Source organism: Pinus tabuliformis, chromosome 5_2 (genome assembly GCF_031772625.1).
Source record: "Pinus tabuliformis cultivar Carrire ecotype Pingquan chromosome 5_2, CPIR1, whole genome shotgun sequence".
Taxonomy (NCBI): domain Eukaryota; kingdom Viridiplantae; phylum Streptophyta; class Pinopsida; order Pinales; family Pinaceae; genus Pinus; species Pinus tabuliformis.
The window spans coordinates 783,972,918-783,998,973 of record NC_142306.1 but is presented as its reverse complement, the minus strand read 5'-3'; the positions used below and the strand labels follow the sequence as shown (position 1 = coordinate 783,998,973).

General features: G+C 36.4%; 1 protein-coding gene across 1 annotated transcript; it reads right to left on the bottom strand.

The window, feature by feature from the left end:
- Positions 1-21,771: 21,771 nt before the first annotated feature.
- Positions 21,772-22,353, bottom strand: LOC149161621 (RING-H2 finger protein ATL64-like). Its single transcript, XM_089434941.1, has one exon. The coding sequence runs from the start codon at positions 22,351-22,353 to the stop codon at positions 21,772-21,774; it is 582 nt and encodes a 193-aa protein (XP_089291067.1).
- Between the last annotated feature and the right edge of the window lie 3,703 nt (positions 22,354-26,056).

Sequence of the window (26,056 nt, the reverse complement as noted above, 5' to 3'; positions counted from 1 at the left end):
GAAGATCAAGTATGCAGATACAATTTCCAGCTAGATACAAGGATCGTGCGCTCATTATTGGTACGTTGAACATTGTTGAACCTTCTAATTTTAGTGAAGCTAGTCAAAGCATCGAATGGAGGGAAGCAATGTAGGTGGAATATGAATCTATCATTAAAAATAATACTTGGGATTTAGTTCATCTTCCTGAAGGTAAATGACCCACAAGGTGCAGATGGTTATACAAATTAAAGTTTAAAGTAGAAGGATCTATAGCTAGATATAAAGCTAGGTTGGTCACAAAGGGTTTTTCTGAAAAAGAAGGTATATATTACAAGGAAACCATTGCCTTGGTAGCTAAATTAAACACAATTAGAATGATTATTGCATTAGCTACTAAACACCGCTGGAAAAGACATCAGCTAGATGTAAAGTTTTCTTTCTTAAATGGAGATTTGAATGATGAAGTATATCTAATGCAACTAGAGGGATTTGAGAAGAAATGGGATTAGCATTTAGTCTGCAAATTAAAGAAGGCTTTATATGGACTAAAACAGGCTCCCAGATCCTGGTATGACAAAATAGGTTCATTCTTTCTTAGGCATGGGTATATAAGGAGCAAAAATGACCCTAACTTGTATAGTGTGTATGATGATGAGAGGCGAACTATATTGATTTCTTTGTATGTTGATGATCTGATTATGACAAGAAATGTAAACAAACTCATTGAATAAATCAAGCACCAATTATCACAAATGTTCAAATACTGTTTTGGGATTATAAGTCTGAAGAGATTCAAGCCAGACTTTCTTGTCCCAAGGTAAGTATGTAAAGAGTTTGTTGAAAAAGTTTAAAATGGATCAGTGTAAGGCTTCATTTGTACCACTACAACAGAACAAGAAATTACAGGTTAATGATGGTTCCAAAAAGGCAGACGTAACATTGTATAAAAATTTGGTTGGGAGTCTCATGTATTTGACTACAACTAGGCCTGATCTAGCTTATTCGGTCAATGTATTGAGCCAGTATATGTCTCAGCCTCATGAGAACCATTGGGTTGTAGAAAAAGGAGTGCTAAGGTATCTACAAGGAACCTTAGATTTTGGCATTTTATATTCTGATTCATTGGATGTTAGATTGGCAGGATCTACAAACTTTGGCTAGGTAGGAAACTTGGATGATCGAAGATCCATTATAGGATATGCCTTCAGCATTGGATCCGTGGTCATTTAATCGTGTAGTAGAAAGCAACGTATTGTAGCCTTATCCTCGGCAGAAGCAAAATATCAAGCCATGTGTGCAACAGTATGTGAAGCAATTTGATTATGAAGACTTCTCCAAGATGTAAGGGAAGAGCAAACAAAAGCCACAATTATCAAATGTAATAATCAAAGTTCTATCTGTAGAAATTTTGAATAATAAACACTTATTCACAGAGATTATCCTGATTATACACTATTGCGGAATACATGCATAATACATAACCTCCTCTATGTTGATAATCAATTTAGCAGCATCAATAACAATGAAACATCAATAGCATGCACATATTAACACAGTATGTAACCCGGGGAAAGATTACAGCTGAAAACCCCACACTATCTGTATATCAATGATTGAGAACATGTAACATTACATAGTACAATACTCCTCACAAGTATCCAGCACTATCTCCACCTGTTACACACAATACAGCTCAGATCTGGTCTCCAAATCTCCCCCGCTGCTTTGCCTGCCTCCAGTGCACAATCCTGCAAGAGAATGAATGATGAATGGCTGATCCAAACTCCTATTTACCTTGTGAAAATCACTCAGACTAGAAATCACATGAGCATAGGCTATATCACTGGGCATATGAAATTTTCATGGGCATACTCAATCCTTTGATTGTGCAAAATCGCATGCACAACTATAGTCACAACTGATATCTATCTCAACCTCTAACACATGTCTCCACTGAACTGTACATGCACTGAGTTAACTGATGTATTCTTCAGTTGCATTATGAGTTAATAATTAGTGAATTAATTAATAACTAATTCACACAACTCATCACTTAGTCTATTGGCTAGTTAGACTAAATACAACTAGTTCAACTAAGTCAAACTGAACACAACTCCATTAACTGCTCATCCAACTCCACAGAACTCAACCACATGAGTTCTAATTTCCTGCATGAAATAGCTCAATTGACCCACAAAGAAAGCGTATTTCCTTCTAACACCTGCATGTGCCACATCTGTAGCTCAAACTAAAGTGCTCCAAGAGGATAAGATAAAGTTTATAGTCTAAATATTATTATGAGACAATAATATTTGACTTTTCTATTTTTGACTAGCAGTCTAAAAATAGACTCTGATCACTCCTGCTGTGATCCAAAAATATAAGTCCATCTATTTTTTCCAACATGACCAATCATCCATAAACAACATTGTGCAACTCATAGACCATGATCCATATGTCTAAAAATAGACATAGTCTAAAAATAGACTTTGCCCCAAAAATTGCCTACGGACCACTTAGTGAGGGAAACTCTTTTCCACTAAGCTCCATCATCTTGTTGCATTCTCAACAAGCATTTCTTGTTGCACACTTTTCAACACTATCAAAGTTGCTTATAATACGTTGTTCCATAAAAACACCAAGCACATAGATACACAATTTCATTTTGTCAGGGCAAAAGTGCAGTCAAAGGAAATATGTGTTGAATACTGTTATTCACGTGATAATGTAGTTGATATATTGACTAGGCCTCTGGGTAGAATCAAGTTTTAATTGTTTATGGAAATGTTTGGAATACTTGTGAAACCCTTTCTCCATTAAGGGGGAGTGTTTAAGATAATGGATAATATCTAAATCTGGAGAGATTTGTTCACTAGAGCCTTAGATTATGAATTAGGTCCTACTTCTTAGGCAACTGTTCTAACTCCCCTAGATGTGTGAACACTATATATAATTTTGATTGTAAGGTAATTTTATGTAGAGCATTGTGCCAGAGGCAATCTCCAGGTGGAGCTCCTCACCCGCGAGTTGTCCACTTAATTAATAGAGTTGATTCTTATTAACAACCAAGTCACCATTTTGTAACAATAAGAAAACAATTTAAATGCAGACTGCAAAATATTCCCCAAAATACAAAATCCTGCAATAATCAACAAAGAATGATAAAAAAAATCAATTGTAATGGATGGCATTTGTCTTCACTATCCTAAACTGAAAAGCTTCCCAGGAATATAAAAAAGAAATATGAAATTTAAAGTACTAGAAGAACATAAAAGAAAATATTTTTTTATTGTAATTAATAAAAGAGAAAAATAAAAAATCAAATGCAATAAACAATATTTCTGTACATTATATTAAACATAAGGGTTTTTCAAGAGTATCAAAGAAATATGAAATAGAAATAACCAACATAGATGTATTTTTACCTTGGATCTAGCAAGTGCTGAGAGGGATCAGATCTAGAATAAAGATGAATCTATGTTGGTTTAATTCCCCATTTAAATAGGTTACATTCCATGTCAATACCATGGGTAAATACCATTGATTCTCAATACTATGGGTCAATACCATGTGCCATCTTTATTTTTATTAATATTAACATTAGGGTTAATAATGTTTTTTTGCATGGTATTATTAATAATTTGGCCCATGGTATTTGGGCTATGGTGGGTCAATATGATTGATTCTCAATACCATGGGTCAATACCATGTGCAATCTTTATTTTTATAATATTAATATTAGGGTTAATAATGCTTTTTTGCATGGTATTAATAATAAATTGGCCCATGGTATTAAAATAGTATTTGGCCTATAGCCTTCACCTAAATAAAACCTCTTTTTTGAGTCTTCATAAATATAAATAAGTTTATAGACTAAATATAAAAAGAGGTTTTATTTATTTACCATACCTCTAGTTTCTTAATATTTTTTATTTACCATACTTTTGGAGTAAGTATAAAAAAGGGTTTTATTTATGTACCATTTCCACTTTATTTATATTTTTATTTATTTACCATACATATTTTTTGAGTGTTCATAAATCTCTAAATCTATATTAATTTCTAAAATTAAAAATGTTAAATGTTTACATTTATGTTTATGTTTACATATTTATGTGAGATGTACTCCATACTGAACTATATAACTATAGAATGCCTCTAACTACAACAAATAGTCAATGATATTTATTTTTATATAAAAAGAAATTTATAATTTTTTTATATAAAACACTTAGCACGTAATATAAACAATTATATCTTTAATCTCCTTAAAAATAATTTATATATTCTTTTTAAATAATAATAATATTATTTTTTTTAAATATTAAATATTTTAGAAGATTATATTCTATACTTTGCCCATTTTCACAAAATTTGAATTTACGTTTCATAAAATATAAAACTCTCACCATCCAAATAATTATAAAATTCTATAATAATAACCACTTAACTTGATTTCCATTAATTAAAACAGATGAAGTGTAACGGAAAACCCTTTCTACAAATAAGTCTACAAAAATTAAAAAAGGTCTCTTCAGACTGTATTGGAAGATTTTATTTGGTCATAAATATGCTAGGTTGAACCTTGAAATTGTTTTGTACCTTCTTCCATTGCAATTGTGTCAAAGGTTGACCAGAGGTAGTACGATTGACTAGTTAACCTTGGCATGTGTTACTTTAGTTTGTCAAAAAGTTTTATTCAATGTTTGATTGTCTAAAAAAAAGCGCTACGCTTCTTCAAAATCTTAGAGCATTAACAAAGCATTAATGGTAAATCAGAATCTTTCGATGCAATATAATTAAATAACTTCGATTTGTATCCAATAAAAACGTCAAGATCGGAACCAAAAACAAAGAATGGATCAAATGCAAAATTCAACCAGAACCCATTTGTGTTGCTTTTGAGGCAAAATTTACTCAGGCGTACCATTAAAAATGAAGGATAGAACGATACATCAAAATTGAGATCATATAGTATGACCAATATGGTTCCTACAATCCACTGACTCTATGCCGGACGATCGATTCTACCTAGCAATCTCGAACCTATATATTTGGTGGGTTCTCCGGGATCATATTCTTCTTCAGAGTTTGTGGTCTGTCCTTCCTCCGAATTCAGATTGGGATGGATTCCTGAAGCCATTGGTGCGGGGATTGTAGCCGAATCCTGCACTATTCTAGCGGATCCCAAAACTGGCTGTTGGGGCTGAGCGCAGTGTCACCCACCTACATGCTTTAACATACACGTAAAAAAAAAAAAAATTATATATATCTAACGCATACATATTTTGGTTAGCATCTGCACATTACATTGTTTAAGTATGAGTTATGTTTTATGGCCACCACCGCTGTGTATACATGCCTAACCCGAGGCATCGTATATGTGACATGCAATGTATATGTGGCCAGCCATGTTTGACATAACGTTAATTATTCGGCAATTAATACATACCTATGTTTATTTGCTAACTATATGGTATGACACTCTTATGTTTACTCCTCGAGTTTATCGAAGCTGTACTGAGCTCTTCTGTTGGTGCCTCCTGCGCTGGACATCTGGCGAGGGCATTGAATCTTGCCGGACAGACCACGTGAACAGGGCATGGTTACTGTGCTTGGGATCTTTCCGCGTCGGGCTTTTGGGTAAGGTCGCCTCCATCCACGGTGCACATTTGTTAGGTGAGATCAAGGGTTGGAAAGACTCCACGTTTCACCGCTGGCAGTCCTGGTTTATATATGGCGCTCTCCGGATTATTCGAGATTTTCCTCTTGTCATTCCATACTCTCTCGCTCTCTATTCTTCGCTGCATGGACTTGTTTCACAGCTCCGCGCCACGACCTCCGCGATTCCAGTCATCGACGCCATCCGGAAGATCTTCAACTTCACAGGCTTCATTATCGAAGCAACCAGGTGCCTTACTCCTCAGCTAAAGATCTGTAGTTATTATTTGATTTTAATGTTTTGCACAGAAGTCTAATTCCTATCGTTGGCATGACAAGTTGCGAGCAAATGGCTTCCAGCTTCTATAGTTTAGAGGAGAGTCAATCCCGTTGAATCCCGCCGAGTTTTTCCCAGGTATTTATCTGGTTCGAAGGCTTACTTCTTGGTTGGTCCCCCTCTGTCTTGGTTTCAGTTTGCCAGAGGTTTCCTCTGTGCTAGAAAAGAGACCCCAACCTTATTGTTGCTCGGTTGGCCGCAGGTCTTGATGGACCAACACTCTTAACTGATCAAGAGTTCTGGGATTGTTTTAAGAGTTGGGTCTTTCCTCATCTACGGTGATTTGGGTCCTTACCCATATTTCTCCGAGGCTGGAGTTTTTATATACAGCTATCTGTATTTTTGTTTGGTTACTCTGTCGTGACTATAGCCATAATTTATGACTGTCTTCAAACCCTGGTTGGGACCAACGGCTTATTTATTTTTGTACTCATAAGGCTCGAGGGCTAATGGTTTACTGTATCTTTCTGTTACAGTTATATAATGACTTGATTTTCTCTTATGGATATGAATGACTTTACCATAATGCAGAGTAGGGTTTGTCTATTACCAGATGTGTAATGTTTTCCTCGTTCTCGGAATCATGTTGGTTAGATTATAGTATGCATGCCAATGGTAATAGTGTAATCTATAGTTCTCTTTCATTTCGCCAATGTTTTGAATGACTTATGTATAGAATCACTCTGCCGTGCCAACATCTGAATTCCATAGATGTATGGCCGACTGGTTAATGTTTTTAATGAATATGAATAGAGTCACTCTGTCGTGTCATCATCTGTTTCCATAGATGCATGGCCGACGGGTTAATGGCTCTTCGTGAATCGAACCCTAAGGTCTGTAATATATATATATGACCATATATATTCGGTTAATCATATAGATGGAGTTCTGGTTCATTATTGGCAGTCTTTACATTCGCGGCCTCGATGAATGCATGTTTCCATACTTTCCTTAATGCATACAAATGGTCTCACTGTGTTTTAAGAAATATCGTTTGGTTCTGTTGCATTGTTCTATGCTCGTCTCTGTATGGTTTTACACAGTTGATATTGTATTCTTCAGTTACCCACAGCATGGGTCTTTAATCTTGGACAATATCTCAGCTCTTCTTCGTCACTTGGATTTGCAAGAACCCCATTTGCTACGGCTATGCCGAGTTCGGGTTCAGCGCCGTTTATGCCTTTCTTTATTTGTTAATACCTCTGTTGGCATTTTATTTAGAAGTGTTATGGTTTCTATATGGCCGTCTGCGACCATTAGGGTCTTGATATCATATCGACCCAGGTTATTGGTTGCATGAAGATTTCAGTTTCCATGATTCGGTTTTCTCCAGACTATGTAATCATTTATTTGATAAAGACAGACTTATATTATTAATAGTCCGCTTCATTTGTTTCAAAGGTTCAGTTGTTCTCAGCTCTTGAAGTTTCAACTATTCTCTATACGTTTCTTTCTTCGCACAGAATGTTACAACTATATTATCCTTTGGTCTTACGAATATACTGATGTTTTCAGTCTTCTGGTTTTTACATCGAGGTTGACTGTACTTTATACAGATACTTCTTAGTTACACAGATACAATGTCTTTAAATCTTGCAACTAAGCTGTCTATAGTTATGCATAGTCATGCTATCTCTTGATTTTACAGCTAGGATGTCTATCAACATAGTTTACTCTATAAGCTATATATAATTATTGCTCAGATAATCACAGCTGTTCTATCAGTTACTCAGATAATCAGGCATGTGAGGGTTCCGTTACTTACCTGTTCCCCTCTGGTAAGATGAATCTGGAACACTTCTCCTGCCAAATCGCTGTGTATCGCTTGTTTTCCACCCAACCGTGAGACCAGTCCTTTCAGACCTGAGTCTCCCCCCAAGCTTACGCTTATCGGATCACTATCCTCAGTAAGCCAGCATTCTCTATGCCTGACTATCTGGTCCTTACCAGACTTAGTCCATCCAGGGTTTTTCTTCCCCTTTTCTCCCTCTGCCTGTCTCTACAGCCCAGAGTTTCTCAACCAACCTCCCTTTTCCCTGGAAACCCTTCGAGTTGGGAAAGGTGGTTATTTCTAGTTATATTAACTAACCTTTATTTTCCAATTCCCTTTTTTGGGAAGTCAGATATCTTTATGATTAATTCCTTTAATCATCAATTTAGTGCACATGAAAAATTAACATAATATCCTCAAAAGAAAATAAATTCTTCATATTATTTCAATTCAGTGTTTTACTGGAGTAATTTTTAAATAATTACATTATTACGGGGTCATCACATCTCCCCCTCCTGAGTTTGGACATCGTCCCGATGTCTAGTGTCTCCAAACAATTCTGGATAAGCTTTTCGAAACAACTCTTCGTCCTCCCAAGTAGCCTCTTCAGGCCCATAGTGCTGCCATTACACTTTAATTTGGGTAATAACCCGCTTCCGCAACTGCACTTCTCTCCGGTCGAGAATGCTCAGCGGCTCGACCCGAACTTCTCCTTCCGGTTCGACCTGCAATCAATAACAGTATCAGTCTTTTGTTACAGATACATTTTCAACTAGTTCAGATAAAAACAATCCTTACCCTTATATCTTGCCACTTGATCACATGCTTAGGGTCATAGATATACTTCTTAAGCATGGATACATGAAAGACATTATGAATTCTAATGTGGCTTGGTAAGGCTAGCTGATAAGCTACTGGCCCAACCCTTGCCAAGACCTGAAAAGGTCCGAAATATCGGGGTGCAAGTTTAGCGCAGCTGCTCCACTGCAGAGTACTTTTCCTTGCCTGAATTCTGATATAAACGTGATCGCCCACCTGATACTCTTTGAACCTTCTTTTCCGATCTGCAAAGTTTTTCTGCCGATCTTGAGCGGCCTTCAGGTTGGCTCGCACCTTTTTGACCATGTCCTCCATCTCCTTGAGCATTTCTGGTCCCAATCTTAATTTGTCCTCCGGGCCACTCCAATTTGAGGGTGTCCGACATTTCCGTCCATACAAGACTTCAAATGGAGACATCTGAATTGATGTGTGATATCCATTGTTGTAAGCGAATTCCACTAAGTGTAAATAGTCCTCCCATTGTGTCGGTTTTTGCATGACACATGCCCTCAACATGTCCTCCACCATCTGATTTACTCTCTCCGTCTGCCCATCAGTCTGGGGATGGTAAGCAGTGCTAAAATTCAGCTGTGTACCCAATTCTGCAAATAGCGCTCTCCAGAAGGCGGATGTAAACTTCACATCCCGATCTGATATTATGGTTTTTGAGAGTCCATGAAGTCTGAACACATTTTGCATAAAGACGTGTGCAATTTGCACTGCCCGGTAGGTGGATTGTACTGATATGAAGTGTGCTGCCTTACTTAACTTGTCCACCATTACCATGATAGAGTCATTGTTCCTCTTTGTTTTAGGCAGCCCAGTTATAAAGTCCATTGATATAATTTCCCATTTCCATTCTGGGATGGGCAGGGGTTGCAATAATCCAGCCGGATGCTGGTGCTCCGTCTTGATCTGCTGACACTCCAAACATCGCGCTAAATATTCAGCCACATGCTTTTTCATTCCCGGCCAGTAATATTCCTTCCGAAGCGCAGTCAGCATTTTCTGGTACCCGGGATGACCAGCGTAGTGACTGGTATGAAACTCATTCAATATTAAATTTTTGAGGCTGTTGTCATTTGGTACAAACAATCTCTTTTTGTAAAGCAGCATTCCATCCTTGCTAACCTCATAGTCTTGCGGACTTCCCTCGCTGGAAAGTGGCATTTGCCGCTTCATCTGTTGGTATTCAGCATCTTGACTTGCTGCTGTTTTCATCATTTCCAGCAAGGAATTTTCCCACCTACTGAATGTGACTTCATACAAACATTGCACCTTTCGACTCAGTGCGTCAGCTACCCGATTTTCCTTTCCCTTCAGATGTCTGATGTCAAAGTCGAACCCACTTAAGAAATCTGCCCAACGAGCTTGTCTTGCGTTTAGTGTGGGCTGACTAAAATAATTTGTTAAGCTGTGATGATCTGTGAGTAGCAAAAATTTCCTTCCCAGAAGGTAGTGTCGCCACATCTTAAGCGCATGTATGACAGCTGCTAATTCCAGATCATAGGCAGAATACTTCTGCTCATGTTCCTTCAATTTTCTTGATTCATAGGCGATTACTTTCCCTTCTTGCATTAGCACACCTCCAACGCCTTCTCCGCTAGCATCGGTACATACCACATAGTCCTTGTTCGGATCAGCTATACTTAAAACAGGAGCAGATGTGAGTAATTGCTTAAGCCTCTCAAAACTTTGTTGACATTCGGAACTCCATCTGAATGTCCTCCCTTTCTTTTGCAAGGACGTGATGGGATATGCCACCCTTGAAAAACCTTCCACGAATCTTCTGTAATATCCCGCCAATCCCATGAAGGATCTGATATCCGCCACGTCTTTTGGCACAGGCCAATCCAGTATGGTTTTTATTTTCTCAGGATCAACGGCAATCCCTTCCTTTGAAATCACATGACCCAAATACTGGATTTCCTCTTTATAGAAATCACATTTGCTGAGCTTAGCATACAACTGATGTTCTCGCAAAGTTTGCAGTACCATCCGAAGATGTTCCTCATGCTCCTCCTTAGAGCGAGAATAAATCAAAATATCATCAATGAATATTAGTACAAATTTGTCTAGAAATTGATGGAACACACTGTTCATTAAACACATGAACGTGGCAGGTGCATTAGTCAATCCAAAAGGCAACACTACAAACTCGTAGTGTCCATACCGGGTCCGGAAGGCTGTTTTAGCGATATCTTCTTCTTTAATCCTGATCTGATGGTATCCAGATCGCAGATTAATTTTAGAAAATACTGTCGCTCCCTTGACTTGATCAAAAAGTTCATCGATCTGCGGCAAAGGGTATTTATTTTTAATTGTGAGCTTGTTTAATTGCCGGTAATCAATACACATTCTAAGAGTTCCATCCTTCTTTCTGACGAATAACACCGGAGCTCCCCATGGAGATACACTGGGGCGGATATAATTTTTATCCAGCAATTCTTGTAGTTGCATTTTCAATTCAGTCAACTCTGGCACACTCATTCTATAAGGTGTCCGCGAAACTGGAGCAGCTCCTGGTATTAACTCAATGGTAAAGTCTATGTCCCTCTTTGGAGGTAATCCAGGAATTTCTTCTGGGAATACATCTGCAAACTCTTTTATAACTGGGAGGTGTTCTAGCGGGTTCTCCTTATTCTTGGTTTCTGCATAGCCCACCTGAATCGCATACACTTGGCATCTATTCCGGATGCATTTTGCCAGCTGAGATGCAGTGATTGGTCGGACCTGAACTGGTCGTTTAATTCCCTGCATTTCTTGTTCTATTCCAGCATCATCCTTGTACCGTATAACCTTTGTTTTGCAGTTCACTAAAGCCCAATGCTTTTCTAGCCAGTCCATCCCAATTAGGACATCATAGGACCCGAGGGGAAGTATATTCAGGTCTGCCACTACTGGCTGTCCTGCTACCACTATAGGGCAGCTTTTTACCTTTGCCATTACTCGTCTTTTGGTCCCTGTAGCTAGCTGTACCAGCCAAGGATTCCTGAATTTTTCAGGCTGCAATTTACACTGTTCAACTATCTTTGGACTAATGTAACTTAAAGTAGCTCCAGGATCTATTAGAACAGAGATGGAAAGGTTTAAAATTTTACCTTCAAACTCTACCATGGTGGGCTGGTATTCTGCCTGGCGGTCGTCCAAGGCTGCGTTAATTCTTGGCATACTTCGTCCCACGTCACCCACGGTTGATGCCTCATGAATCTGGGATATCTGGTCAGTTCCCTTCCTTTGCGGACAATTTTTGACATAGTGCGGTCCACCACAACCCCAGCACTGCACTGGGGGTCTGGTTGTTCCCTCAGTGTCCATCTTGGCAGGTTGTTCACTCATTCTGGTTTCACCGATGGACTTGGACCTGAATGCACTTCTTGGTGCTGCTCTACTATTCTGGCCCTTGCTGCTTCCTTTGATTCCACCGCTTCGACTCCCCTTAATATTTCCAACAGCTTTATTATTCTTTTTCTCATTCCATTTTCTGTTGGAACTGTCCCCTTTCTGTTTGCTCTGTTGATAGCAGATTCTGGCCTTGCGAATCGCCTCATCCATGGTTCTAGGATTGTCAAATTCAATCCTTTCCCTCATATACATAGGTAGACTGCTGACAAACCGCTGCACCTTGGCTTTTTCTTCTTTAAGGTAGGGTACATAGCGGAGCAAGGATGTGAAACGATTGATGAACTCATCCATAGTCTGCTGTCCCAACCGCAGATCATGGAATTCCTTCGCCTTTTCATCATAAAACCGTTCTGTCAAGTATCTCTTTTTAAAATATATCTGGAATTTTTCCCATGTTATGGTTTGTTTAGTTACGCCTTTAACGATTTTCACTTCCTCCCACCACAATGTCGCCTTCCCTTGTAACTGGAAGATGGCCAACTGTGCCTTCAAGTTATGATCATATTCATATAACTGAAAATATTTATTCATGTTGATTAGCCATGCCTCAGCTGCTTCTTCTTGTTCCCCATCGTAATGTGGGGGTTTAATCTTTCGAAATTCTCCTTGCAATTCCACCTTTTGACGCTTTGAGGTCTGCTGTTCTGATGCATTATCAGATTGGTCCTCTCCTTCTTCAGGAATTTCAGATTCTGCGTGATAACGTTCCTCCTCCGTCATTTTCTGCTGTTCTGCGCTGGGGTTAGCTAGTGGCGGGTTCTGTTTGTCAGACAAACTTTTCAAAATCCTTTCTTGTTCCATTGTCAGTCGTGCATTATCCTCCCGGAGCCGAGCCATTTCATTTTTCAGCTCTTGAACTGTTTCTAGTATGGCCAGATTCGTGCTGCGGGTCTCCTCACCCAGCTGCACCCACAATTCTGGGTTGTCTCCAAAATTTGTTGCAGGCCCCCAATTGGCTGCAGACCTGTGCGGTGCGCTGCCCGACCCCTGCATGCTAACTATTACGTGTGATACCTTTGTTGCTCTTTTCCTTCGTCTTGACTAGCCTGTACCTGGCCTGGTCTGATCATGAAACATATAACATTGTGAGCTACCTGCACAATTTTGTTACCCCAAAAAGATTATTATTGTCATAATGACCTTCTCATCTTTTAATACTTATTCATATCCCAGAGGCCACAGTATGGGTAATCTGGGCTCTGATACCAATTTGTCACGCACCTACATGCTTTAACATACACGTAAAAAAAAATAAAAAAATTATATATATCTAACGCATACATACTTTGGTTAGCATCTGCACATTATTTAAGTATGAGTTATGTTTTATGACCACCACCACTGTGTATACATGCCTAACCCGAGGCATCGTATATGTGACAGGCAATGTATATGTGGCCAGCCATGTTTGACATAACGTCAATTATTCGGCAATTAATACATACCTATGTTTATTTGCTAACTATATGGTATGACACTCTTATGTTTACTCCTCGAGTTTATTGAAGTTGTACTAAGCTCTTCTGTTGGCGCCTCCTGCGCTGGACATCTGGCGAGGGCATTGAATCTTGCCGGACAGACCACGTGAACAGGGCATGGTTACTGTGCTTGGGATCTTTCCGCGCCAGGCTTTTGGGTAAGGTCACCTCCATCCACGGTGCACATTTGTTAGGTGAGATCAAGGGTTGGAAAGACTCCACGTTTCACCGCTGGCAGTCCTGGTTTATATATGGCGCTCTCCGGATTATTCGAGATTTTCCTCTTGTCATTCCATACTCTCTCGCTCTCTGTTCTTCACTGCATGGACTTGTTTCACAGCTCCGCGCCACGACCTCCGCGATTCCAGTCACCGCGCGCCATCCGGAAGATCTTCAACTTCACAGGCTTCATTATCGAAGCAACCAGGTGCCTTACTCCTCAGCTAAAGATCTGTAGTTATTATTTGATTTTAATGTTTTGCACATAAGTCTAATTCCTATCGTTGGCATGACAGGTTGCGAGCAAATGGCTTCCAGCTTCTATAGTTTAGAGGAGAGTCAATCCCGTTGAAGCCCGCAGAGTTTTTCCCAGGTATTTATCTGGTTCGAAGGCTTACTTCTCGGTTGGTCCCCCTCTGTCTTGGTTTCAGTTTGCCAGAGGTTTCCTCTATGCTAGAAAAGAGACCCCAACCTTATTGTTGCTCGGTTGGCCGCAGGTCTTGATGGACCAACACTCTTAACTGATCAAGAGTTCTGGGACTGTTTTAAGAGTTGGGTCTTTCCTCATCTACGGTGATTTGGGTCCTTACCCATATTTCTCCGAGGCTGGAGTTTTTATATACAGCTATCTGTATTTTTGTTTGGTTAATCTGTCGTGACTATAGCCATAATTTATGACTGTCTTCAAACCCTGGTTGGGACCAGCGGCTTATTTATTTTTGTACTCATATGGCTCGAGGGCTAATGGTTTACTGTATCTTTCTGTTACAGTTATATAATGACTTGATTTTCTCTTATGGATACGAATGACTTTACCATAATGCAGAGTAGGGTTTGTCTATTACCAGATGTGTAATGTTTTCCTCGTTCTCGGAATCATGCTGGTTAGATTATAGTATGCATGCCAATGGTAATAGTGTAATCTATAGTTCTCTTTCATTTCGCCAATGTTTTGAATGACTTATGTATAGAATCACTCTGCCGTGCCAACATCTGAATTCCATAGATGTATGGCCGACTGGTTAATGTTTTTAATGAATATGAATAGAGTCACTCTGTCGTGTCATCATCTATTTCCATAGATGCATGGCCGACGGGTTAATGGCTCTTCGTGAATCGAACCCTGAGGTCTGTAATATATATATATGACCATATACATTCGGTTAATCATATAGATGGAGTTCTGGTTCATTATTGGCATTCTTTACATTCGCGGCCTCGATGAATGCATGTTTCCATACTTTCCTTAATGCATACAAATGGTCTCACTGTGTTTTAAGAAATACCGTTTGGTTCTGTTGCATTGTTCTATGCTCGTCTCTGAATGGTTTTACACAGTTGATATTGTATTCTTCAGTTACCCACAGCATGGGTCTTTAATCTTGGACAATATCTCAGCTCTTCTTCGTCACTTGGATTTTCAAGAACCCCATTTGCTACGGCTATGCTGAGTTCGGGTTCAGCGCCGTTTATGCCTTTCTTTATTTGTTAATACCTCTGTTGGCATTTTATTTAGAAGTGTTATGGTTTCTATATGGCCGTCTGCGACCATTAGGGTCTTGATATCATATCGACCCAGGTTATTGGTTGCATGAAGATTTCAGTTTCCATGATTCGGTTTTCTCCAGACTATGTAATCATTTATTTGATAAAGACAGACTTATATTATTAATAGTCCACTTCATTTGTTTCAAAGGTTCAGCTGTTCTCAGCTCTTGAAGTTTCAACTATTCTGTATACGTTTCTTTCTTCGCACAGAATGTTACAGCTATATTATCCTTTGGTCTTACGAATATACTGATGTTTTCAGTCTTTTGGTTTTTACATCGAGGTTGACTGTACTTTATACAGATACTTCTTAGTTACACAGATACAATGTCTTTAAATCTTGCAACTAAGCTGTCTATAGTTATGCATAGTCATGCTATCTCTTGATTTTACAGCTAGGCTGTCTATCAACATAGTTTACTCTATAAGCTATATATAATTATTGCTCAGATAATCACAGTTGTTCTATCAGTTACTCAGATAACCAGGCATGTGAGGGTTCCGTTACTTACCTGTTCCCCTATGGTAAGATGAATCTGGAACACTTCTCCTGCCAAATCGCTGTGTATCGCTTGTTTTCCACCCAACCGTGAGACCAGTCCTTTCAGACCTGAGTCTCCTCCCATGCTTACGCTTACCGGATCACTATCCTCAGTAAGCCAGCACTCTCTGTGCCTGACTATCTGGTCCTTACCAGACTTAGTCCATCCAGGGTTTTTCTTCCCCTTTTCTCCCTCTGTCTGTCTCTACAGCCCAGAGTTTCTCAACCAACCTCCCTTTTCCCTGGAAACCCTTCCAGTTGGGAAAGGTGGTTATTTCTAGTTATATTAACTAACCTTTCTTTCCCAATTCCCTTTTTTGGGAAGTCAGATATCTTTATGATTAATTCCTTTAATCATCAATTTAGTGCACATGAAAAATTAACATAATATCCTCAAAAGAAAATAAATTCTTCATATTATTTCAATTCAGTGTTTTACTGCAGTAACTTTTAAATAATTACATTTTTACGGGGTCATCACACACAGGTTCTGCAAAGGGGACAAGTGGAATGCGAGAAAAACCACATGTCGATACAGTCGACATGAAATCTATGTTTGCAATTGGGGAGAGTCTGGCCATTCTCATTCTCCTGCAACTCGCACAGACATATTGAACAGTCTAACCGATCCGTGAAATTGTGTGATCGATACACAAACTTGGGCAACGTCTCTAATACCGCAGAATCCAATCCCACATTGTGCAGCCTCTCCCGTTCTTCGGATCTCGCTCGGGCAAATGTTGCAGAGTTTACCCAAGTCCAAATCCATCTGCCATTAACGCATAACGAAATTACGAGTACAAGCAGAAAAAGAAATATTTTGACAAAAATCATGATTTTGTCTAATTCGATCTGCCCATTATTGCCAGGCGTGTGATTAAAACCACCGCCCGGGCTCATTGCCTTCCAAAAGGAACTGCTCTCTGCCCTCAAGCAACTTAGATGGGCTGCCCTCCCAAAAAGGGACACTGCCACTTAGTTTTTTCAAATAAGCAGCGTGTCCTATGCCTAGATGAATCAATAATAGCACCTGCTTAAAAAGGCTTATGGTTTTATGGTTTCGATGAACAGCTAGATCATGCTGTTGTTTCTTCTAGTATTTCATTAAATTAATAATTATTTAGAAAATTTGTAAAATGATTTTTATGGTTTTTTATGAATTGAAATTTTCATTATGAAAAATTGAAAAATTGAAATTCTGTAAAATGATTTTATGGTTTTGTATTAAATTTTCTCAATGGAAATTTGTTTTTAAAGTTATGAAAATGTGAAATTCTGTAAAATGATTTTATTGTTTTGTATTAAATTTTCTCAAAGAAAGTTTGTTTTTAAAGCTTTTGTTAATATAAGGGTGATCATTGAATTTTTTTTAAATAATTATATTTATTAAAAAATTAATTAGACTAAATAATTACACTTGTGATGATTTTATTTAAATACATAATTTATTTAAATGAAATAAAGGAAAAATATGACGACTAAAGAGGGTGAGTGGGGAAAGATGGCCATCGCTGAGGTTTTCTCCTGCGCTGGTAACGAAACCACAGTCATTGCGGTCGTTGGCGGAGGCGATGCAGGGCTAGCCACAGCCACTACCCTACACTGGACCGGCCTCAAGAGCGTGCGCTCTGATGATTATCGAACTGTCGGCACGGGCTTGGCTAAGCGGCCTAACGCCTGGAAAATATCTGAAGCCCCTGAGATAGCAGATAACCCTTGCCCAAATCATCATCTGCTCGATGGGAAAAATGTATCAGAGGCGGATCTGGAAGCGAAGCTCGCCAAGAGGCATGAGATCAGAAATCTGCACACAAAAACGGCTTTTGGGTTCAAAATCCACCGCGGAGGCGGAAAATCGTCAGGGTTTGGTTTTATCGCTCACGCCAACATTGTCCCTCCCCTCGCGACTTCTGCATGCAAGGATGGGGGACTGAGGGATGCAGATCTGACCCACCACAAAACCGCATGGCCCAAACTCAGCAGATCTAGGACGGATCTACCCGATCTGAGCCCTAATCTTTGCAGATCTAGGTCGGATCTAACTGCCCAAGAACCCAGGCGGCAGATCGGAGGACATTCGTATCGATTCAACAGAGGGTTAGCAGACTGCGTCGTGCAAATGGGAGATCGCCCCAACAGGAGCCCTGATCTGGAAAACTGCTCATCAGATCGGGCCAAATATTGCAGATCCGGGGTGGCTCTATCTGATCTGCCCAGATCCAGGCAGAAGATAGATGGAAGTCCGCCAGATTCAGAAATCCAATCCGAAAAACTGGACTTGGTCAAGGTAGACTCAGCGGATCTGAAGCAAATCTTTATCAGATCAACAGAAGGCAGACACGTTTGCGTGCAGATCTGGAAACGGATGAGTGTATTGGAGTTAAAAAAAGAGATCCAGAACAAACTGGGAATTCCAGTTGCATTACAAAATCTATTATTTTCAGGGCTCTGCTTACAGGATCAACACACACTCCAGCACTATAGGGTTGCAAAGGACTCAACTATTATCCTCAATCTCCGATTGCGAGGTGGATCCAAGGGAGCTCCCTCAAAACCTACAGGTACTTATCGCGATGCAGCCAAAGGGAAAGAACCTCTAAAGGGGAAAGAATCTACAGCTGCTAATGTACCTCCAGGGCAGTATATCGTGGATCAATCGCCAGAGAGCCCCTCCACCTCCCTGGATATACCAGAGGTAAATTACATATTCTCAGATTTACAAAAAAATGTTGTTATCTGTAGATTTAACGGCTTTTGGCCTAGAACTGATGCATTATACCAATGGATCCACACGGTTTGGACAAAAAACTGCCAAATACACCTATGCTCTAAGGGCTTCTTCATAGTAACCTTTCACTTAGAAGAAGAAAAGGAAAAAATTCTCAATCAAGGGCCATGGTTCTGGGGCAGTGCGGGACTTTTTGTTACCCCATGGTTCCCGGAGTTTGATGCAAACACTATGGTGGTATCAAGGATGCCAGTATGGGTCAGGCTGCATAACCTCCCGATACATTTTTGGCACTCCAAAGCCTTAATAATTATTGGGAATACCCTCGGGAGAATGTTAAAGATTGATACAGAGAGACATATAAAAGGAATCTTTACTTTTGCTAGAATATGTGTCGAGGTAGATCTTAGCCAAGGATTACCTGAAAGCATCATTCTGAACTTCAACAATTCGCAGTGGAAACAATCTCTGGACTATGAGAATACAGCTTTCAGATGCAGGGGATGTCAACAAACAGGTCATCTGTACAATGCATGTAAAAGCCTCAACAAGAGCAAGCCTCAACAAAGGAAGCCCAAAGGATGGCAGAATATAGATGATGTCGTAAAGAAGAGAGTTTCGGAAAAGAAAGCCCCTCCTATATCAGAAGACGAAGAATCAGAAGCAGAAGAGGATGATACCATCATAGAGGAAGCTGAAACAGGGAATCAGAAGGAAAACATATCAGACAACAAGGCTCCACAGTTTCATCCAAATCAGGCAGAGAAGATAAACGATGACCAGAACATGGGAGGGATAAAATGGTACCACCAATCAGACACATCAGATTCAGACAAGGAATCAGGCTCGCAGAAAGCTGAAACACAGTTAGTCATAGCCTCGATCGAGCCCACCCAAGGAGAGTGGCGCAAGGTCGAAAAGAAAAAAGGAAGAAAAACTTGAAGCGTGAGCCTTACTCACATATGTATTTTCAGTTTTTCTTGCTTTCCCCCTCTCTCTCTCTTTTCTCTTCTCATCATTTTTGCACGTTAGTCATGTAACGTTGCGTCGGGTGCCATGGCAGTGGAGCCCATTGGGCAGCTTATGGAAATGCATCAGCATCTGCAATTGTAACTTTTCATTTTTTAATAAAAGGTTACAAATTTTTCCACTGGAAAAAAAAAGAGATAAAGGAAAAATATTTAACAAAATATTTTTCTTTTTTAAAAAGTTGATATATATTTAATTTGTTTTTACCGATTGACTTTATTGTAATAATGAATACTTAAGTTTATTTATTTATTAATTTTGTTTTATTTAGAATATCGTAAGTTAATAAATGCACAAAGTTGTAAATAAATTTTTAAAACTGAGTAGAAAATATTATTTGATTATATTTTTTTTTTCCTAAATTTTATTAATTCAATTTTGTGTGAATGTAATAGAAATGTTAATGCTTTTTGACATTTTATATAAGTTTTATTTAATTTTGGAAAAAAAAAAATTTGTTTCAATGATAAATTTTAGTTATTAAATGGATAGGGTTATAAGCTTTCACTAGTTTTAAATTTGTTTATACATTTAAAATTCATTCTTCATATCAGGAAGAATTATATTATAATATCAAGACAAAAAAGAGATTATAAAACAACTTAACACCTCTTTTTAATTAATCAACATTATTGAAATTTTAATAAAAACAATAAATCAAAATAAATTTTTTTATTTAAAAATATATTAATTAAAAATAATTACACTTTTGCACTTATTTACTCTCATTTCTTAAAATGTTGAATTCATTGTTTTAAAAATATATGTTTATTTTGGAAAATGAAAAATCATCTTTTTAATTAATCTTTTTATTGAAATTTTAATAAAATAAATAAATTAAAGTAATTTTTTATTAGAAAATATATTAGTTGAAAATAATTTTTTTTTATACTTATTTACTTTTTCTTTTTTAAATATATGATTATTTGAAAAAAAAATATCACTCTTTAATTTTTTTTGGTAACACATTGTCCACAAAATCTTCATCATTATATAGACTAACTTTCTATAGAGGAATAATAAGTTGCATAACAATTCAAAATCACGATCTAAATTACTAATCTAGATTCCTCATTAACCATTAGATAGAATCCTCATCATTACATAGAGTAACTTTCAATAGAGCAATAATAAGTTGCATAACCATTAAAAATCACGCTTATAGTATATTAACATAAAGTGTATGATGTAACGCTCCATCCATTTAATTATTCCTTTAATCACATTAATTGATCACATAGTTGACATTATCAACATCTGATTATGCAAGGAATAAAAAGGAGTATAAAAAAGAGTTTTATTGATTTACCATTTCCACTTTATTTATATTTTTATTTATTTCTCATATCTATTTTTTGAGTGTTCAAAAATCTCTTTATTTATATTGTCTAAAATTAGAAATGTTAAATGTTTACGTTTATGTTTATGTTTACATATTTATGTGAGATGTACTCCATACTGAACTATATAACTATAGAACGCCTCTAACTACAACAAATAGTCGATGATATTTATTTTTATATAAAAAACAATTTAATTTTTTTTTTTTTTTATAAAACACTTAGCAAATAATATAAACAACTATATCTTTAGTCCCCTTAAAAATAGTTTATATATTCTTTTTAAATAATAATAATATTATTATTATTCTTAAAATATTAAATATTTTAAAAGATTATATTCTATACTTTTCCTATTTTCACAAAATTTGAATTTACATTTCATAAAATATAAAACTCTCACAAACCAAATAACTATAAAATTTTATGATAATAACCACTTAACTTGATTCCCATTAATTAAAAGAGATGAAGTGTAACGGAAAACCCTTTCTACAAATAAGTCTACAAAAATTAAAAAAGGTCTCTTCTGTTCTGGAAGATTTTATTCGGTCATAAATATGCTAGGTTGACCCTTGAAATTGTTTTGTAGCTTCTTCCATTGCAATTGTGTCAAAGGTTAACCAGAGGTAGTACGATTGACCGGTTAACCTTGGCATGTGTTACTTCAGTATGTCAAAAAGTCTTATTCAATGTTAGATTGTCTAAAAAAGAGCGCTAACAAAGGATGGATCAAATGCAAAATTCAATCAGAACCCATTTGTGTTGCTTTTGAGGCAAAATTTACTCAGGTGTACCATTAAAAAAGGATAGAACGATACATCACAATTGAGATCATATAGTATGACTAATATGGTTCCTACAATCCACTGGCTCTATGCCGGACGATCGATTCTACATAGCAATCTCGAACCTATATATTTGGTGGGTTCTCCGGATCATAGTCTTCTTCAGAGTTTGCGGTCTGTCCTTCCTCCGAATTCAGATTGGGATGGATTCCTGAAGCCATTGGTGCGGGGATTGTAGCCAAATCCTGCCCTATTCTAGCGGATCCCAAAACTGGTTGTTGGGGCTGAGCGCAGGTTCTGCAAAGGGGACAAGTGGAATGCGAGAAAAACCACATGTCGATACAATCCACATGAAATCTATGTTTGCAATTGGGCAGAGTCCGGCCATTCTCATTCTCTTGTAACTCGCACAGACATATTGAACACTCTAACCCATCCGTGAAATTGTGTGATCGATACACAAACTTGGGCAGCGTCTCTAATACCGCAGAATCCAATCCCACATTGTGCAGCCTCTCCCGTTCTTCGGATCTCGCTCGGGCAAATGTAGCAGAGTTTACCCAAGTCCAAATCCATCTGCCATTAACGCATAACGAAATTACGAATACAAGCAGAACAAGAAATATTTTGACATAAATCATGATTTTGTCTAGTTCGATCTGCCCATTATTGCCAGGCGTGTGATTAAAACCACCGCCCGAGCTCATTGCCTTCCAAAAGGAACTGCTCTCTGCCCTCAAGCAACTTAGATGGGCTGCCCTCCCAAAAAGGGACACTGCCACTGAGTTTTTTAAAATAAGCAGGTGTCCTATGCCTGGATGAATCAATAGCAGCACCTACTTAAAGAGGAATATGGTTTTAGGGTTTCGATGAACAGCTGGATATTGCTGTTATTTCTTCTGATATTTCATTAAATTAATTATGAATTGAAATTTTCATTATGAAAAATTGAAATTCTGTAAAATGATTTTATTGTTTTCTATTAAATTTTCTCAATGGAAATTTGTTTTTAAAGTTATGAAAATGCGAAATTCTGTAAAATGATTTTATTGTTTTGTATTAAATTTTCTCAAAAAGGTCTGTTTTTAAAGCTTTTGTTAATATAAGGGTGATCATTGATTTTTTTTTAAATAATTATATTTATTAAAAAGTTAATTAGACTAAATATTTACACTTGTGATGATTTTATTTAAATACATAATCTATTTTAATGAAATAAAGGCAAAATATTTAACAAAATAACAGATTAATGAAATAAAGACAAAATATTTTAATTTTTTAAAAAGTTGATATATATTTAATTTGTTTTTACCTATTGACTTTATTGTAATAATGAATACTTAAGTTTATTTATTTATTAATTTTGTTTTGTTTAGAATAGAGTAAGTTAATAAATGAACAAATTTGTAAATAATTTTTTAAAACTGAGTAGAAAATATTATTTGATTATATATATGTTTTTAAATTTTATTAATTCAATTTTGTGTGAATGTAATAGAAATGTTAATGCCTTTTTGACATTTTATATAAGTTTTAAAAAAATGGAAAAAACAAAAATTGTTCCAATGATAAATTTTAGTTATTAAATGGATAGGATTATAAACCTTTCACTAGTTTTAAATTTGTTTATACATTTAAAATTCATTCCTAATATCACGAAGAAACAATAATCAACATTATTGAAATTTTAAAATTTTAATAAAAACAATAAATCAAAGTAAATTTTTTATTTAAAAATATACTAATTAAAAATAATTACACTTTTACACTTATTTACTCTCATTTTTTAAAATGTTGAATTCACTGTTTTAAAAAAATATGTTTATTTTGAAAAAACAAAAATCATCTTTTTAATTAATCTTTTTATTGAAATTTTAATAAAATAAATAAATCAAAATAATTGTTTATTAGAAAATGTATTAATTGAAAATAATTATTTTTTATACTTATTTATTTCTTTTTTTTAAATATATGATTATTTGAAAAAAAATATCACTCTTTAATTTTTTTTAACACATTGTGCATACAATCCTCATCATTACATAGAGTAATTTTCAATAGAGGAATAATAAATTGCATAACAATTCAAAATCATGATCTAAATTACTAATCTAGATTCCTCTGTAACCATTAGATAGAATCCTCATTATTACATAGAGTAACTTTCAATAGAGGAATAATAAGTTGCATAACCATTAAAAATCATGCTTGTAGTATATTAACATAAAATGTATGATGTAACCCTGCATCCATTTAATTATCCCTTTAATCACATTAACTGATCACATAGTTGGCATTATCAACATCTGATTATGCAAGGTATCAACATCATCAAAATGACATAATAAACAATCAAATCATTGAACACCAATATACCCTGGAACCCTGTACGGTGAAAACTAGCAAACATTTAATTTCAGTAAACGTTGAGTTTTATATTAAACGCTCGTGAGGGTGTTCACCCATCACTCAGTGGTTATAAGGGAGTTCATCCCTTGACCATTGTGACAAAATATTACAAATAATATCATTTCAAAAACAACATAACTTGTTATAAGCTATTACAATCATCATAACATCATTTACCCACAAATATCCAATCTTCATATCTTTGTGGTCTCGTTGTCCCTTCAGTGGACCATCCTATTGTAAACATATGTTGATATGATGATTACATAAAGTATTAATCAACCAATTCATAAATCTATACTAGATCATGCTCTACCATCTATTCATACACATTCATGAAATGTAAGCAAAATATTGCGATGGGATTCCTTTAACAACACTAGTCATGCATTAAGTGTAAGCAAATAATGTCAATATAATTACCACATTACTATGACCATTCTCGTACCAACACACATTCATATCCAAAGAAAACCACTGTAGCCATTCATTTCATTTAAAGGATAATAGCAACTTATCTTTGTTTTTCATGCATGTAATTAGATAAAAACTTATTCAAAGAGAGCTAGCCCTTTAGTTTTTTCTTTGTGCATGTAATTAAGTAATATTTCCAATATAATAAATATTATTATAATAAATTAAAATACATGCCCACTTCTAAGGGAAATCTAACATGATAGACATCATTATCATGAACACAAATGCACGTCCCTTTTCAAAAATCATATTTCCCAAGATAGAGCTATTTATGAAATCTATTGCATGCAGAAGACATATATTGTTCTAAAATAAAACATATGTGTTAGTCATTATTTCTTGTTCGCGGATATATGTAGTTTACAAAGGAAATCTAATGCATTTATTGCAATTAATTACTTGTTTTACTTTCTAGGATCTAACATAATACTTATTCTTTTTTGCACACAGAGCCATGTTTCCGTTTAAAATAACTAGCACAATAGTTCTATTTTCATGCATGTAATGAACTATTGTGTAACACCCTCTATTGCACAAATATTTATTTATTTTACCAAGTTTTACGAATATTAAAAAAACTTTTATTTTTCTTAACACAGTTTGTTAAGAAAGTTGAATGAAAATAGTGACATAACTCCTTCAACAGATAGAAACAGTTGCCATATTTCCTCCCCAAAAGAGGGGAAAAAATGGGGAAAGGGGGGCACACTGAAGGCAGAAGAGGCTGCTCAGATCTTTTCTTGAGTTGGGCACAAGTAACCTGTTGGAAACAAAATTATGGCTAATAGTTGAACTAATATGCGACTTGAGATTGGACAATAGTCTTAAAGCCCAAGATACCAGATTGTGTACACCTAGTAACTATCAGGAGTAGGAAGTGCTTAGAGGGGGACATTGGACGTAATTGCCAACTCCATGGCTGGGTGGTGAGACCTTCCAAAAAAGAAGAAGTATTTATACAACTCTAAAATTATCCTAAAGAGATAAGTGACCAACTCTGGTCTTATTATTTAATTCCTAGAAATGCATTATTTTCAACTAGGAACAAAAAATAATTGTTATAGCTAAATATTTAAGTATATTCTGTTGTATTAAGAATGGAAAAGTAGTAAATAGATTCTATCTTTTAGGATTACGTTCTCTTAGTCGAGGTAATTTAATCATACAATCTATTAAACAAGTGACCGAAAAATATCGATATTGTTAATTTCATTCTAAGATTGATATCTTTATTCGTAGGAACATAAGATAAATGGCACAATACTGTCTCAAGCAATGACATGTAAAATAATCTCAAAATTCTTATACGATGATTCCTTCTCCTAACAAATGTAAGATTATAGCAATAGGAATAAGTGTAAGAATAATAAGAAATAACAACTATTTGAGAATAGAACCATAAATCATATTAATGCAACACATAAAGCTGATGGAACCTTATTGCTACAACTAAACAACATTGGAATCCATTCAACATATGAAGGACGACAATCAGTCCAAAGGTATTGGACTTTTCTTGCATTT

Excerpts from the sequence above, each read along its gene's own strand:
- LOC149161621 (XM_089434941.1), bottom strand. The coding sequence starts at position 22,353 with ATGAGCTCGGGCGGTGGTTTTAATCACACGCCTGGCAATAATGGGCAG.